General features: G+C 40.2%; 1 protein-coding gene across 9 annotated transcripts in view; it reads right to left on the bottom strand.

Moving 5' to 3' along the window:
• Positions 1 to 8,726: 8,726 nt before the first annotated feature.
• Positions 8,727 to 18,410, bottom strand: part of cacna1g (calcium channel, voltage-dependent, T type, alpha 1G subunit) — a 353,368-nt gene continuing 343,684 nt past the window's right edge. For 4 of the 9 annotated variants that reach the window (XM_085415764.1, XM_085415760.1, XM_085415762.1 and 1 more), the window contains 3 exons: positions 17,747 to 17,942; positions 17,388 to 17,557; positions 8,728 to 11,220 (listed from right to left, as the gene is read on the bottom strand). In XM_085415764.1, the coding sequence (XP_085271890.1) occupies positions 10,207 to 11,220; positions 17,388 to 17,557; positions 17,747 to 17,942 (1,380 nt within the window). In that variant the 3' untranslated portion in view covers positions 8,728 to 10,206. Of the gene's footprint in view, positions 11,221 to 17,387; positions 17,558 to 17,746; positions 17,943 to 18,410 lie in introns of all 9 variants that reach the window. The other 5 variants (XM_085415758.1, XM_085415761.1, XM_085415759.1 and 2 more) reach the window with 2 other exon arrangements.

Genomic DNA, 18,410 nt, shown 5'->3' with positions numbered 1-18,410 from the left:
ATAAGTGTGCTATAAAAAACATACCCTCCTCAGAGTTGTAACAAAGAAGGAAACTATCCCTAGAGGCCACAACCACTTTGTGTACCAGGCAGTAAACAAGCTTTTTAGTGTCATAAAATTTTACATTTTAACAGGGCAGTCTGTGGGGGATTGACTGTAGACAGCTTTGAGTGGCACCAGCTGGAGTTTGTGGGACTTCCTTGGTATGTTGTAGTAGAGATGTTACTAATATCTACTCTGTGTTATGAGGTAAAGTCAATATACTAAGTATGTTTGAAATGTACATAGACTACAGACCCTTTCAATAAATATATATGTGCAGGCAGACATTTTCTATAATGTTAGCTTTCTCTTTAGGTAATGATAAATATGATAATTGGCTATAGAAGTTTCATATACACTCATAATAGGCATGAATGTCATCTAAATTTGGCCTTTTAATAATTTCTTTGTTTTTCCAGAACTAATGTTTAAAGTCATGGTGGCTACATCAATCTTTTTATCTTTGAAGAGTCTCTCTTAACCTTGTTCTGCTGTCCACTTCAATGGGAAATACTGGGTGATGAGGATGTGTTAGCAGTGTGGTACTAACAATTCAGCTTACAAATTGATACGCCAGATTTTTAAGCCATGTTTACCCGTACATATATAGATTTCTCCATTCCTAGAAATGTATCTAACTAACATCTGTTTTTAAAATTTGAAATATATGACATGCTGACATGCTTTAGGCACAAATCCAGGATAGGGATTATTACTTCCAGGCCATCCACTACCTTAATGTGCTTTATTACGCCTAAATCAGTGTTGTTGTTCCTGTTGTCAGGATTGCATGGTCTGGGGTTATTTAAAGACAGCATGAAACAAAGTTCATACATTTAAAAATTCTGAATCTCATAACGCTATATAGATTTCAGAGTGGGAAAGGTTTATTTCTAAAATAAAATTAGAACTTTAAAAAGTGGAAATCCATTTTATAAAACCGTACTGGAACACACTGGCACGCATTAAAAGAAAATGAGAAATAATATCCTTTAATCCTGTTAAGCCTGTCTCTGAGAGGATGGTTGAACTTTCAACAATCACAACAAGTTCATGGAACAAAACTATTTTTCTTGCTTTCTCACTATAAAAGGCACCATGAAAATCGTGTTAGAACTACCACAGCTAACTGTCTTACACACTTACAAAGACATATGCAGCATTAGTTTCTGTATGAGGGTTTACTGCTGTTCATTCATATGTAAAGAAATGCTGAATTGAAATTCTCGGCTCATATGTATTTGTAAAAACATTTCTTTTCATCCTTTGCTGGTCAAATATATGACAGCAACACCCTGCGACTGTAAACTGCAGCTGCCCGGTTCTTTGTCCACTTTTTGTCAACTTTTTGTACGGTGGTCCACTGATCTTTGGTGTGGATCAGAATGAAATATTCATAACTCCCTGATGATGAGGCCCAGCTGACTTTGGTGATCCTCTGACTCCGTTGTTGGTTTTATAGAGCTACACCAGTGAAAAGTTGTGCGTATTACTTGTAATAATGTAGAAGCTGATTGTATCAATACTTTGACACTTTTGGATACTGTCAACAGTATAACTGAGCATATCTGTGGAAAGAAAAACAAGTCTACAATAGTAAGTGAAAAGTTTGAGAATGACACTTTTCATATTTGCTTTCAACACCAGGTAGAAACCAGTCACAGCTGTGCAGGTACACTAACTTTGACTCCTCGTTCAGTTACATAATCACATGCTGGGTTTGACATGAAGAAGAATGTGTGGGACAAGAAAGATAGATCATAATCTTTGAATCTGTGAATCTTTATTTAACAGTCCTGTAGTGGTAATATGCCAAATTTGTCTTTGTTGTCTGTGCATCTTTTATTTCTTAAACCAATAAGCAATCTTAATGATTCAGATTTTAATTTTTATGATACATAAGGCTCAGAGGCCAGAATAGCTCCAGGAAAGTCCTACCCACAGGGTGGCTTTGTAAAACGTGAAGGGGGCATACATTTTGGACTTTTAACTGTGTTTTTTTTAATCAGTTTTACAGCTTTTCCTACTGATAAAGACCTCGCCCATTTCCAATAATATTCTACCAAAGTAATCAAGAAATAGATAATAGGGTTTTGTAATTAGAGTAATTAGAGTCCAGGCAATAGGCTAACACCAAAGTTCTAAAACTAAATGAAAAAAACCCCCACCAAAATGTACCTAATTTAAATAAAAAATAAAACTAACAGAAACAATTTTGTGAACATAGAGAATTAACTAAAATAAATTTAAAAAAAATATGGAGGACATATTTTCTTGTTTTCTTGGTTTTTATACTTTTACTTTCAAGAAGTTACCGTTTTTTATTGTAATAGCTATACGAATTTTATGAAATCTTGCCTCTGACGTATTCCCTCCTTACAATAATATTAAAAAACAGACTAAAACAAACACTAAAATTAATAAAAATTGAACTAAAACAAAACATTTTTAAACAATAAAGACTAAACTGAAACAAGAAAATCCACCCTGAAAACTCACTGAAATTAAACAGAATTTAAAAAAGAAAGTACAATAAATAAAAAATAAAAACGATGGCTGTATGACGCTGTAATTTTACGCATTTACTTATACATTATGACAAAAAAAATTTTATCATGTAGAATAACTGAGGCTTACTGTTGAAATTGCACTTCTTTTTCTTATATTAGGATGTCTTCTTTAAACTTACATGGAGTCTGATTAGCATCAGATTAATCATCTGTTAATCAGATAACATCTCCAAATGTTACTTTGGAGAGAACTTTGTTGAGGAAAATTAAATGTTATTTTTTTCTTTGCTCCTAAAAACAAATTCTAAATTAATTGACCTGGCCTCCATCCAAACCTTTTGGAAAGATATGCTAGTAATTATTTATCTTGGATACTTCCCAAATAAACATATACCAGAGAGCTGACTTTGAAAAGGCCGACCTAGAGGCACCTTGTTTATTAACATTATTAAAAATTTACATACTAAGACTACAAAAAGACGTGGAAGAGAGAAGGTGGGAGAACTGGTCCTGTTATTTAATATCTGGAAACAGACTTGTGCTAATCGTATGAGATGGTTCTTTTTTTATTTTTATGAACAGTTTAGATTCTCTGTTAATGCAGTAAATAAGACTCCTGTAGAGTAACCGGATCCAGATCTGTGTGATCACAATCCAGGAGAGTGGGTCTCTTATCCTCGCTGATAGAAGCTGCATTTAGCGCTTCACAGCCATCAGAATGTGCTCGGTTGTGGTTGCCAGGACTGCCAGTCTTATCCAGTTGTGGGGACTGGTTTCTTTGCTCTAACTGTTGAGCGGGCGCTGTATTGTGGGCACACTGTAGCAGATGAATAATACCACTGAGATGTTCAAGCTGTTCACATCACAACTGCTCTGACTCCTCTTTGCAGTTTGGCTGCGAAGCTGCTCCGTTCTCTGATCACTCTTACTCTCTGATCACAGCTCCTCATTATGTAGTCTCAGCTGTTGCGTTGCTTTGAGCAGAGCCTCCTGCTCTTTTTACAGTCTTTTATCCTCTCTGTCTTCTCGTCCCATTGATCTCAAATGTCCTATGCAGTTAACTATATTCTAGGGAAATAAGCATATCCATGAACGTAGTCAGAGTTCTTTTCATCTATCAGAAAATAGATGAAAATAACTGTCTGCTAAATATTGGGTATCTACATTAACAGTCAACTTATCTTGATGTCACACTCTGAACTGTAAAGTATCAAGTGTGGCCTGCAAGTCACAGCCTCGTTAGCTCAGGAGAGAAACAGTGAAACACAATGCTCGTGAAGTAAACTTTGGTCTGTGTGGTTCTTGGAACGCACAGAAATTAACAGAAGTTAGACTCTGTCTGAAAGACTAATGAACATGTGGGCAGCAGCCAGACTGCAGAGTGAACTCTGAATGGATTATCTCAGGAGGAGAGACTGCTAAGCTTTCTGATTGGCTGTCAGATATGGGTCGCCCCATGCACGTCATGAAGCACCTATCAGCCCACGGGCTGACAGGATGACTTTTTAACAAGCCTTTTGCAGCTGCCTAAGATGATGCTTTAGATTATGTTGTGTTAAGTGGCACCATAAATCCAGTTAATTCTAGTTTCGTTTCAGTACTGTATGAGGTGTGATCAAAATGTTCAGGGAACAAGCCCTTAAATATTACAAAAGAAAAAGAAAAAAAAACACCACCTGATTGATGTTTTCCAATCTTTTTCTGGGGTTTGTCTTGCTGCTAGTTTAACATGAGTCCTTGGAATTTCTTTTACAATAATATTTCCTAAACAGCTAGACTCACTCACAGTGAAATTCAGCTTGAAGAATATCAAAGAATCACCCTTGGTCCATAAGATCTATTTAGAAGTTTAAGTATATTGTTCCTGTAGGCAAACCTATGAAATTCAAATAGAATTCAAATAAATAAATGAAGGAAAAATTGTGGTTCATATTGTTCATATTGTTTTGTAAAGCCCACCCTGTGCTAGCCCACTGCATTATGTGGGATCAGAGGCTCACACATGTGTAGGAATCATGTAAGTGACCCAGGTAAAAATGGGAAATTGCAGCTTCAGGCAAAGGTGCATGATCATTTAAAGGAAATCCTCTGTAAGGATTACTGGCCATAATAATGGGAGCTCTGGTTTTTGCCAAAATTAAACACCTGTTCTGTTCCCCAGATTCCTTGAGGTTTTTCAGTACAACTGGTATATTACACTGTACTTTATTTATTTAGCCGTGTCTGGGCCTAAACTCCGCTGCAGGTCCATATATCAAACGATCACTATGGCATTACTGAGAGTTGAAAAACTGTCTAAAGTCTTTCATCTTTAATAAAATGATCAGCGTTCTGCTCTACCAGATGTAACAACTGAGTTTAACATCCAGGTATCCATGAAAACGGAATTTATGACATTTAACGGAGTTAGTTAGCAGGAAGTTAGCTCACTAGCTTCTATCTAAATACAATATAGCATGTCCTGACTGCGGGGTTTTGGACACAAATTAAAACGTACAGCTCTGCTATCACTTCCAACATAAATGAAGACAGAAAACTAAACAGCAGTGACGTTTGTAGGGTTACTGAAGTTTGGCTAGCTGGTATATAATGATGTGCTACGTGACTGCTAGCGACACAGCTATGTTAGCATAATATAAACAAGCTAACTTTTTTTTCCACTCGATAAAAGTTAACGTGAGTGTTCTCGGTGGTCAGGAACAAATGTAATCGCATCCAGGATGCTGTAAAAGGACCAAACTTCAGCCAGGAGAACAACTGAGATAATCCATCCACAATACGAGGTTAGTCATTCATATACTGCTGCATGGGCTGGGCTGTAGTTACATCCTAAGGTTTTAAAAACTGAGCTTAAATAAATGATTAGCGGTAATAAAAGCCGAGAGAGGCCAACAGTGATCACTGACTGTTTTAGGAGCTTTTTGAGATCAAATAGAAGAAAATACAAAACATTAAACATGTTAACAACACAAAAGCCATATTAAACGCAGACTACTTTAGGCCCGGAAGTAGGATCCATCACGTCATCACTTAACGACCGGATTAGTAAATTAATAATAATAGTAATAATAACAATAATAATAATGATAAAAATAATACATTTTATTTAAAAGTGCCTTTCAGAGCACCCAAGGACACTGTACACAGCAGAACAAAGCAAGCATACAAACAGGCAGTTTACAAAATCATAAAACATAAAAATAGATTTAACATAGAAGAATGGAAAAGGTTATGTGGGATAAGCTATTTTGAACAGGTTAGTTTTGAGTCTAGACTTAAAAAGAGAAAAGGAAGTGATATTTCTTATATCAGGAGGTAGGGAATTCCAAAGTCGAGGAGCAGAGCAGCTGAAAGCCCTGCTCTCCATGGTGGCAAGATGAGGAGAGGGGACGGACAGAGAAAGAGAAGAAGAGGATCTGAGACACTGAGATGGGATGCTGAACCACATCCAAGAGATATGGACGGGAGAGGAGATGAATTGCCTTAAATGTATAAAAAAATATTTTAAAATTGATGCGATATTGTTGTATTTCCATGAATGTGAGTGCATTTATAACATAATCCCACCTGTTTTATTACTGACTTATGCAGTGTTGCATATCAAACAGTTATTTATATAGTGCCAAATTGGAACAGTTGTACTGATAAAGATAAAGGTAAAGACCCTGCAAAAATAAAAGGAGAACTTCAACAATCACTTGATTACTTGGGGGAAGAATAAACTCCAGCAGAACCAGGCTCAGGGAGAAGCAGCCATCTGCCACGACCGGTTGGAGGTAAAGGGATGGAGACAGAAGGACAGAAAAGACATGGACTGTGCTTTTCACTGTACTGTTGTTGCTACCTCTGCAAGCCGCTTCACAACCCAGCTCCACCAAAGCTTCTGTAATGTTATGGTATTCATGTAATTTCTGACATTACCAATACTGGCTCCAATGGCACCACTGTCTGCTCTGTTCTGTGAGGGGGTCTCTCACAGTCTATACGCATTCTAGATATTAAACCATTAAAACAGAGTATCTAGTCTATAAGTCTGATGTCATTAGCAGTCTAAATTTTGCTTCAGGTCCCAAAGTCAAACAAACACTGTGGCATCACTAAGAGTTACAAACTGTCTGTCTGTTTCATCTTTAATAAAATGGTGGCTACTCTAACAGGTGTAACAATTAAGTTTAACATCCAGGCATCCATGAAAACAGAATTTATAAAATTTAACAGCGTTCGAAGTTAGCAGGGAGTTATCTTGCTAGTTTCCACTCAAACATAATATACCATGTTCTGATTGAGGGATATAGCTCTGCGATCACTTCCAACATAAACGAAGACAGAAGACTAAACAGTGACGTTTGTAGTGTTACTGATGTTGGGGTAGCTGATATATAATGATGTGCTACGTGGTGGCTAGCGACACAGCTATGTTAGCATACACAGTGAAGCTGGAGAGTGAATGCTAACTTTTTTCTACTCGATAAAAGTTTACGTGAGGGTTCCCGACACAAATGCAATCACATGGCAGGATGCTATAAACGGACCAAACTTCAGCAGGAGAATAACTGAGATAATCCACAATACGAGGTTAGTCATTAATATACTGCTGCATGGGCTGGGCTGTAGTTACATTGTAAGGTTTTAAAAACTGAGCTTTGAAATGAATAGTGGTAATAAAAACTGAGTGAGGCCGACAGTGATCACTGACTGTTTTTAGGGGCTTGTTCGTGATTAAATAGATCAAGATACAAAGCATTAAAACATGTAAAAACACAACAGCCGTAATATAGGCAGAATAGTTTGGACCCAGAAGCAGGGTTCAAATATCATCACTTAAAGACAGGATAGTTGATGACAGAGAGCAAGAGGGCCACATCTCTCTATTGCTAATTACTTTATACAACTAAAACAGGTTTTGCTATATCTGTTGATATTGCGTTACTACATGGATTGACAGGTGAATTTGAAGCTTCTAACATGCAAGTCAGCTAGGTAAAAATAGACAGCATGTAAAGATAGAGCCAGAGCCAGGAAAAGAACTGGCCATGAAAAAGGCACACAGACACCACTCGACAGCAACACCACAGGTGCCAGCGGTTTGCCCTTGGCACCTGTGGTGTTGCTGGAATGAGATGGAGAGGATTGCTTTATTTATTTATTGGATAATGTAGCCTTGATTCTCTAGCTGTACACAGAGATGAGTGGGCTATCGAGCTTCTTTTCCGCCCCACACCCTATTTTCATTTTCAAATCGGTGGTTTACACATTTACTCGTGTAACAGACTTTTCAAAGTGAAATAGGAGGCATAATCTAAGATGTAGAATAAAAAGATGTAGCCTTCAAGATTAAATGTCTCCACAATCAGTTCCACTTTCTGTGAGAAAGGAGCAGTACTATAAATGAGCTAGCAAAGAATGAGGTGACAGAGAAACAGAGCAGATATATGTCGCCTCATAAAGGTTTTTACACATCGACCGGTAAATTGAGAGCTTCACTTTTACACTCAGCTCCCTCTTCACCACGACGGACCGGTGCAGCGTCCGCATTACTGCAGCTGCAGCCCCAATCCGTCTGTCGATCTCCGGCTCCCTTCTCCCATCACTCGCGAACAAGACCCCGAGATACTTGAACTCCTCCACTTGGGGCAGGAACTCATCCCCGACCCGGAGTGGGCACTCCACCCTTTTCCGGCTGAGAACCATGGCCTCAGATTTGGAGGTGCTGATCCTCATTCCCGCTGCTTCACACTCGGCTGCGAATCGTTCCAGTGCGAGCTGGAGGCCCTCACCCGATGAAGCCAATTGGTTAGTGAAATTATCTTACCTCATTAGTTTCTTACACCACAAATGATGATTTTATGCTTCATAAACCACATCATGGCAGCAAAAATGCGTAATCTAACACAGTGGCTACAAAAAATTTTAAGCCACCTTTCGTTTCTTAATCGTTTTCCGGAAACATGGGAAACAGGTTCAGGAATTTAATGAAATCATGAAAACAAGGAAGTACATTATTGTAGAGTTCGAGCTTGAGAATCAATATTTGATACCGTATGAGCACCTTTAATCTTTACTACAGAGTGAACTTTCTCAGGCAGCTTTCCTGTAATTTCTTCAGGCTTCTCAGAAGACATTAAAAGCTCTTCTTGGCTGCCTTTTGTATTGTTCCCTGTCAAGATGATCCCACACTGCTTCAGTAATGTTGAGGTCTGAGCTTTGGGGAGACCAATCCATGAATGGTTGTATCCCATTGCGTGTTTTTCTGTCCAGGTATGCTTTTACCGCATTACTGAAAAATTAAGCTCAAGAACACTTTAAAAAAATATAAGTCTGTCCACTTTGAAGCAAAGTTCTGAAAAATGAAGCGTTGTATAGGAATAAATTTATGAACTGCTAATCAACACTCTGTTGTCTTATGACTGACTGGATTTTGTAGCCATCCACTCACTCCAGCGAAGACAACCCCAACATTCTGGCAGACGTTGAAGATGGCTGGCAGATTCTGTTTCTCCACTGTAGCTCTAACTTGTACTTACATTGCTGAAGAGGTCCCGGTGTAGCTTCAGATTGTACAATCATTGCCATAGAACTTGTGCCACAACATATAGAAGCAGAAATACAGCTTAGACGTCACTGTTGTGTATGCAGTATGTTTAGAATGCAGCCATTTCCATATCAGTTAAACTATCAATCAATCATTCTTACAAATGCGGTGTATTACCTTTGTACTTACCTAAGATATCATGAGAATTTTTTTTGTGCGGACTAAGAATGCTGAATCTGGGGTGAGTGGCCATGAAATGTGAGAAGAATTGACATGGCTGTTTTTCTCAGACTGTTCATCAGTCATTCTGTCTAAAAGGCTTTGGAGCTGTCAGGAACACATGAAAGAAACAAGCAATCAGGTTATCGTCCAACAATCAAACCACCAAGGTCTGCGTGTGCTTAAAAATCCAAGCTCAGTTTAATGACTTGTTTTTTGTTTTTTTTTATATATATATTTATATATTATTCCTACAAATACTGGTTTTCACCACTTTGAAAAATGTTCACTTTCCTTAGTAAACCAAGAAAGCTAGAAATATCCTACAGTGAAAAAGAAAGACAAAGACAAACCATTGTTGACCAAACAAAAAACAAAAAAATAAAAAAAAAGAAAGAAAATCACAAAAAGACATGAAAATAACAGTTAAATGAAATTAAAAACAACATCCTGTACAAACACTATGGGCCAATAATTTAAGAAAATAGTGTCTCTAAATATTGCTTTGTACCTCCACTGACCAGGTCCGCTCTGTATTAACACCAGGCAGTTCATATGGCGACCGCAGTGGGCGCTAATAACCCAGGCGCTGATGTCACTCCAGGGGTTATGGGGTCAAGCTGCAGCCAGATAAATATTTGTCGTTCTCTTCTTCTCTGGCTGTTTTGGCAGTAACAATACAAAGACAAGGGATGGTCACACTACTACAGTACTGCACTCCTTATGAAACCAAGGATGTTTTTACTGTTTGTTGTAGTTTTACCATTATTACTTTCTACAGCATTATTACTAGAACTATCACCATCACAGACACACAGAGTGCATCGTGTGTTTATGTGTGTGGAGGGTTCGTCCGGCTGTGTGTGTGTGTGTGCGCGTGTGTGTGTATTCGAGTATTGGTGTTCAGTGCTCAGAGCTTGTTTTCTCAAAGGAGAAGCTGGGAAGAGTTAATAACTTGGAGTTGGTGTTGGGGTTCGGTGAACCTCCGTCCTGTCCTGAACCCTCTCCGACTGCCAGGTCAAAGGAGTCCTTGGAGTCACTGGAGGGTGCTCTCCTCCTCAGGTAGGTGTCCCGGTTGGGTAGGGGAGGGGGCATCCCTAACCCAGTCAGTCCCATGCCACCGAGCCCACCCAGGCATGGGTAGAGGCCAGACTGGGGTTCCAGTCCCTCAGGGGGGTCCACAGATATACAGGGTGGGCTCATTTTCTTCTTGCGGCGGGGGGAGGTCTGAGCGGGGATCTGGCTTTGAATCTGCAGGCTGTCGGCCCGAGACACAAAGCCGGAGGAGGTGGAGTTGGTGCTGCACTGGGGGCTGGAATCAACCGGAGAGCAGACTTCCACAGAGTGGCGCCGTGGGTCGTCCAGCCAGGAGTAAGGGCGGGGGCGGGGCAGGAGGGCGTTGCGGCCCTGCGTGTCAGCGCTGTGGAACCTCTTCAGCTGCCTCAAACATGGACTCCGACTTTCCTGGCAGCCCGCGTAGCTGCCGTAACCCTCGTTCCCGCCGCTGCTGCTGCTGTCCTCGGCCGTGATGTCATCGCTGCCGGCCAACACCATCTGGTTAATGAGGGACACTTCCCGATCCTCTGACACCTCCTGCTGGGGTGGCCTGGCGGGTATGGGAGGGGGAGGCGAAGGGCAGGGGGAGTAGGAGGCGAGGCAATGCTGGTCGTGGTGCTGGGTGTGCACTGTGCTGGGACGTGATGGTTTAGGGGAGGCGCCCGGTGTGGCAGGGACCAGGCACAGAGCTGGTTGTTGAGGAGTAGGGTGTTGATGATGATGGTAGGGAGAGGGAGAGGTAGAGGAGATGGAGGGGATAGGGGATGGAGGGAGGCCAAGAGAGGCCACATTCACGAGTCCTTCACTGCTTTCCCCTACGTCGGTACAAAGGGCCTCCTGAGAATCAGTAGACACTGCAACCTGGAGAACGGGTGGGGGGAGGGGAATTAAAGTAAATGTGCAATGAGAGGAAGGTCGGGAGGGGGAAGGGGGATGAGAGGGGGGAGATTGGTTAGTGATAGATGATGAGGGTGAGAAGCAGCAGTTTGGGTCAAAGTTCACAGTCTGACCAGCTCACTGTCACAGTCCTCTGTGTACTATTTTAGTTTTCTAAGAAACATTATTGTGATAATTGTAAGATGATGTTGCTCAATGCCAATATTTCAGATTAAGATTTCTCAAGAGTAACTTGGGTAAGAAACATCTGACATTAGCGGATACTTTCTGTGCTTTCACATTCATGTGTTGAAGGTTTAAAGTTACTCTGTGCTCTGACGTTTAAAAAAGAAGCCAAAAAAACGTAGTAAATATTTGTGTCACGTAGGCATTGTAAGATTTATGTCTCATTCTTCAGTTCAATTCATTTTAATTCAATTCAGTTTTATTGAGAGGCACTTCATAATGTAAGGTAAAGACCCTACTATCTGATTTAATTTTGAAAGTAAACCTTTTTGCATTTTTTTCATGCAAAATAATGAGAAAATTATGGTTGCCTTGGGAGGTCAAACACACTGCAACTTAAGGAAACCGGTAAATTTAAAACGCTGCAAAAAGCCAGAAACCAAAACACGTGAAGGATCGCACTGAGACGCGTTTACACGACGCAAAGAAATCTTCAGCATCGTGAGGGAGATAAAGATGTGAGGTAATATGTCTTTTAATCATGTGATTCATATAATACTGTAGCTACATGTTTGCTGTTAGCCATTTACTGTTAGCTTGGTACTTCTGCAATTCATTTATTTATATAGTACCAAATCACAACAGCAGTTGCCACAAGGAACTTTATACTGTAAGGTAAAGACACTAAAGTGAGACAAAGAAAACCCCAACAATCAAATCGCCTTTCAGTGAGCACTTGGTGACAGTGGGAAGGCAAAACTCCCTTTTAACAGGAAGAAACCTCCGGCACAACCAGGCTCAGGGAGGGGCGACCATCTGCCATGTATGTTAGAGGTTGCAGTTCTGCAACTGTTTTGTCACCTTATTGTCACCGAAGAAACACTTCCATTTTGTTTTTTTAGTTTTAGTTTGGGAGTTTTGTTCTGTGCTTTTGGGGTTTATTTGTTTGTTTTTTGTGAGCTTTTGTGGCACTTCTGTTGTGTTTTATTCAACTTCCATTGTGTGTTGTTTTTTTTCTATTTACATTTTGTTTTGCGTGCTTTTGCAGCATTGGCTGGTGTTTTCCCAAGTTGCAGGGCCACCATAGCAAACTGCAAAAGGACTACTTTTATGACAAATCATAATGTGAGACATAGAAATCTTACAATACTTAAAAATTGCCACAACATCATAAATAGCTTGGAGTCCAATACGCAGCCAAAACTGTTGCAATTTTTAAGTAGGTAATTTTATTCTTTAAACTAAGAAACAAAAAAGTGTTAAGTACAAGCAATTATTTCAGTGTTTATGTTTTCGACTATTTTTTCTACTTCCAGATCAGCGTGATGGCACAAAGACGGGATATTCCTAATATGGTCATCTCAGGCTACGTCCACACTAACCCGGATAGATTTGAAAATGGCGTTATCGTCGTTGTGCATCCACATTGAAACGGCCGAAAACGCTTACGTTCCAGTACTGCGCATGCGTAAAACGCAAGAAGATTCGGCCTGGCTCATTTTTGTCTGCCGTTTATTTACTTTGGGGCTCGTTGAAACGTCACGGCAAAATGGCGAGGAAAAGCACCGCGTTTTTTAAATGGACTAACAATGAGGTGGAGTTGTTGCTGCGAGTAACACAAAAGTACAAAGTTGCAAAAGCGAAGTGAAATTGAAGAATTTGAAGAAAAGCTAACTGAAGCATGTACAAACTGATATTAATCTTTAATAGGGCTGTCAAAATTGAGAGCAAACAAAAAAACTGCTGTATAATGCCCTCCGCTATCTTTCTTTAATTGGTCACATGACTGCATCACATGACTAAAATGCGTCATCGTTTTCGAAAGTCTCCGTTTTCGCTGTCCACACTGTGACGCGAAAGCACTGTCTTCAAATGTATTTGTTTTTGAGAGCGTTTTGAAAACGCTGTGTTTTCCTTCGGGGGAAAACGCAGACTCAGTGTGGACAGGAGGCCAAAATGGAGAGAAAACAATGCGTTTTCAAACAAAAACGCATTCGTGTGGACGTAGCCTCAGGCACACAGCTCTGTATGTTTGTGACAGGCAGAGTTAATTGGAGGACTCCTTTATAGGCAGACAATCTAACACACAGGTGTCGAACTCTAGGCCTCGAAGGCTGCTGTCCTGCTTGTTTTCCAACTAACCTGCCCTGGTAGCTTCTTACTGGCAAAGCACACCTGATCCAGGTAATCAGCAGCAGGTAGAGCAGGGATATCTCAAAAACAAGCAGGATACCAGCCCGAGGACTGGAGTTTGACACCCCTGATCTAACATGTCTCATTCCAGTATACTACAAATAAAGATTATTATGCTCGTTGTATCATGCAAAGATCTAGCAGTCTCGGTCGTTGTGTCCTTGGGCAAGACACTTCACCTACCGCCTACTGGTGTTGGCCAGAGGGGCCGATGGCGCGATATGGCAGCCTCACCTCTGTCAGTCTGCCCCAGGGCAGCTGTGGCTACAACTGTAGCTTGCCTTCACCAGTGTGTGAATGTGAGAGTGAATGAATAGTGGAATTGTAAAGCGCTTTGAGGAGTCCCGAAAAGTGCTATATAAATGCAATCCATTATTATTATTATTATTAGTAGTAGTAGATTTAGAGAAAGATGACCCAGGTAGATGTTTCGGCACATTACATTCATCTGAATAATTTACCCTGAATTTTAAGGCATATATTTTCACTAATTCAACTAATAACTCAGTCCATTAATAAGGTTTCGAACAATATAGCTAAACACATATGTGAATAATATTTTAAAGAACGAAGGTAGCTGGGAAAAGTGTATAGTATTTTATTGTTTTGATTATTGTTTTGTTATATTTTGGGGTTTTTTATGGACTGATTGACCGCTGGCTGAAACGGTGAGCTCCGAGCCAGACCAAATGACCATCTAACCTTTGACCATTCATACAAAACCCTGTTAGCCGTCAGCACTGCAGTTTCACGAAGAGTTTGCAACCAATTGTGACCCTTATCTCTATTCAGAACCATGTACAGGGTGTGAGGCCAGCAGGCTGAGGGAAAACAGTATGTAACGACTGCAGTAGTGGAAAGGTCAATAAGCACAGTGGTTGCTAAAATGTCCCGATGAACTCATGACTTTTTCTTCATCTCTCACAGACTTGGGAGAGGGCATTGATAGCAGGGTGCTTGAATCTAACAGTGTTGAATTGGGTCAGCTCGAATATGCTCTTAAATCTATAGAGATGAGGAAATAAAACATGCATGAGTTTTAGAGCACAGCACTCGGAGCAGTGTTTGGATTTATGGGGGTTTCTCTCCATGAGAATGCTGTAACCACAGTGACACCAAGTGGGCAAAGGTATCACAAGCAGGCCTGGCCAATCACCAGCCACAGCAATGCAACACCAGGTAGGAAATCATAAGAGTGCACACTGGAACGAAGCTTAAAAGGATCACCCTGTCAAAGTTCATTTTTCAAAACTATTTTTATAAGCAAAACTGACTTAATAGTACCACACTCAACTATTAATAACTATTAAAGCACTAACCTAGGCAATACAAAATTCTCTGGTGCTCAATAATCATGATTCTGAGTAGAAAATAGCCAAATGCAACTGGACAGCACTTGCTGTTTTGTAGCAATCCCCTGAGTTGTATTTGTTTGTAATATATTAAGTGCACCGTACCATGAGTGACATAGCCACACTACACCTGTATCTTGCTGCAATACATTCTATCATGTGACTGGAAGATCCAGTTACGAGATGCTATGTAGTTCCAGTCACTTGCACAAATCAATAAACTCTCACAAAGTTAGCTCCTTACAGGCTAACTAGCTACCTGTTGAGAGAGTTAAAGATACTCTGTGGCTGATGCTTAGCAGTAGACAAACATTTGGGTCAATGAGTGGCAAAGAAGGGAGGGGGGCAAGAGAGGACTCTATTTGTGTGTGTGTGTGTGTGTGTGTGTGTGTGTGTGTGTGTGTGTGTGTGTGTGTGTGTGTGTGTGTGTGTGTGTGTGTGTGTGAATGCAATAGTGTGTTTGTTGGGCTGTCTCTCTGAAGATGAACATGGAGTCCAGTGTTTCTGAAAGGCCCAGTGGTAACTAAAGTCTACTGTCTGTTTCAGAAACAGGAGTATCTGTGTTTGAACAGAAGCTCAGGGTCGGGCGGCTTTTGGGCCCAGCTGAGCTGAGATCAAAGACCAACAGATACAGTGTGGAAAAATGAGACAGCAGATCAGTTAAACCCCAGGAAGAAGAAGACAGACAGAGGGGGGAAAGTGAATATGTTTAGAACATCCAACATGGAAAGCTTTAAATGATTCTCTTTCATGGAGTTTTAGAGCCACTCTTGGGATAGACTCTTTTGAATTAAGATTAAAGGCCTGATTTATCAAAAAAGGCATATTATAGGAGCATTAATTTCTGTTTGATAAAGCTGACAATTAATATTCCAAATGTGATTATATGATAAAGTTTTCCTTTTTGGTTAGTTTTGGTGATGTTTTTAAATAAGTTATGATGGCTGGGAATTTTGCGGATGTCTTTGCTGAGGCATTCTCTATCTGGATACCTCAAGGACCCGACAGGCTTTCAGGCTGCTTATTATCTAATTTGAAAGATAGTAAAGAACCTTACTATGCGTTTCCTTATCTGGACCACGGAGTAGATAAAAATGGTTATATAAAAATGTGAAAGGTTGCATGCAGAACTGGATGGCTATCACTGCTTTAGCACATGCTCATTTTTCTTGTTGTGATATAAAGTGTTTTAAAAGTCTTGAGCCACCCCTCATTTCTTAATACTTTGCTAGAGAAATGGAAAATAGCTGCAGAGATTTATTGAAAGATGTGTGTTACAATCTCGTGGAATGGAAATGCAGTATATAAGGCAATGCAGTTCTAACACGCTTGATATTTGACTATTATTTTTTAACACACACACTCCCTGAACTCTTTTAGGTAAGCTTTCTTGTAAATTCTTTAAATACTTTCAAGGAATATTTCTCAAGGCTTGGAAGGCATTCAAATGAGCAGTTATGCTAACACAAGATTATATAACAAAAAAATCAATACTACTCACAAATATGCTCTCATCAGTTAGTTTAGAGTGGAACTAAATTGTGCCATATTGACAATTTTCATTAGATGTTGGTAGAAAGTTGTTTTCTTTTTTATTTGGACTGAACTAAGCTAGCTGGCCTGTGTAGCGCAGCTTGAAAGGGCAAGGTTAGCTAAAACCTTTTTTATGCTATGCTAACTGTGCTATGCTAACTTTGGTACAGAAAAGTGTATTTCCTTTCATTTTAATTTTGAGATTTCATCAGCATCTTATTTATATTTATATATATTAAACTGTTATTAATAATAACACTGTAATAAATAAAATAAATAAATAAATTTAAAAAACAGTGTAGGAGGCATGTTTTCTTATTATGGTTTATGGTGAAAATGAAGACACAATAAAACAATACTACCTAATACACTAAACGTTGAGCATAGTTAATACTTGTAGCCACAAATATCTGCAAAAATAAGGCTTGATCGTTTCATGTAAAACTGCCATTATGTATCAAATTGTTTTAATATTATATTTAATAACAGGTACTAATATTTTGTTATAATGCATAATTTTTTTTTTATTATAAGTTAGTGATTCAGCGTTATAGAAGAAAGCAGGAAAAAACGAAACTTTCTTTTTAGCTATTATGGTTTAAAAATCACTGCTTTCCATTCAATATATTATCATTTTTCTCCCAGAGTGGTTCTAATACTCATAACTCGTATCCCACCAATTCCACTGGCAGCGAACAGTAAAAACTCCAGCAGTTTGTATAAGCCTGTATAGAGTTTGGTATGAACAGACAGTTAAGGACCACAGTCAAGTATAGACATATAATACAGATATGTATTATCACACTAAGTAGTAAAAAGACAGGATAAAACTAGAAAAGTAAATTTGGAGTCAAGTGAAAACACACTGAAGCAGTGTGTTTTGCTCACCTGTCTGCGTAGCGTACGGCTAAATGTGTGTGTGCGTCTAGACGGTGGGTTTCGTGGTATACTCTCTGAATCTGAGTGGCTGTGTGGGCTGATGGGTCTGAAGAGGTCTGTGGGAACAGTCAGCTGCTGGGAAAACTCCGCGGGTTGTGAACGCACCGAGCCACTGGAGCCTGCACACAAAGCACAGTGCTGGCACCTTCAGTGAATACACAACAGTTACAGTAGGTGTGTTTACCTTAGATAAAATAACCTCCTCATGCCACAATGCTTTATGTTAAAAATCAAGCCCACCCATTTCTGTTCTGTCCTAATGAAACACATTCTACGCTAAATGACATTAAAGAGAAATGTGGCATTACCCGATTGGGCCCTGTGAGTGCCCAGTATGTGCTGGGGCCCCTGTGGGTGTGCTGCAGTGGGAGATGTTTGCCCCACGGGCTGTGGCGAGAGGAACATGTAGCTGTCGTTGGGTAGGGAGTGCGTGCGTCCCACCGCAGGCTTTCTGACGCTCAACAGGTTGTCGTCCCGAAGCGCCCCAGAACCAAGCTGCTCCGCCTGGGGAAGCAGAGAAAACAATCAGGGTCACCCAGAACAAGAAGAGCCTGGGCTGCTCTTTAACTCACTTACTCTCACACTCTTACCAGTACACTCACAGGTTGTCAACTGTCTAAGACACAATGTCAACAAAGAGGTACTGATCATCAGCATACACAGAAAACACAGACGATCTTTGCACATTGGAGTTGACTGGCACAGAGCTGCCACAGATCACAGAAACATTTCCAATTCCTTTTTTAAAGCATGTGACACTCTGCTTCTTGTGTCTGCTTTTAGCCCGTCGGTCGTATAACTTTACATTAAGCCGTGATTGTGTGTCAGCTAGGGCAGTGTCCTGCAGCCTGACCCATTAAAGAATCAGTTCCCATTCAGCACAGAGCTACAGGGGGTCCAACACACTTTACAACCCTGTAGCAAACACACGGCAGCTCAGAGGAGACTGAAAAGTACACCACCAGAGGACAG

Source organism: Rhamphochromis longiceps, linkage group LG8 (assembly GCF_057381845.1).
Source record: "Rhamphochromis longiceps isolate RC_006_pf linkage group LG8, R_longiceps_female_GT1.1, whole genome shotgun sequence".
Lineage (NCBI taxonomy): Eukaryota > Metazoa > Chordata > Actinopteri > Cichliformes > Cichlidae > Rhamphochromis > Rhamphochromis longiceps.
This window is presented reverse-complemented; position numbering and strand designations above follow the sequence as displayed.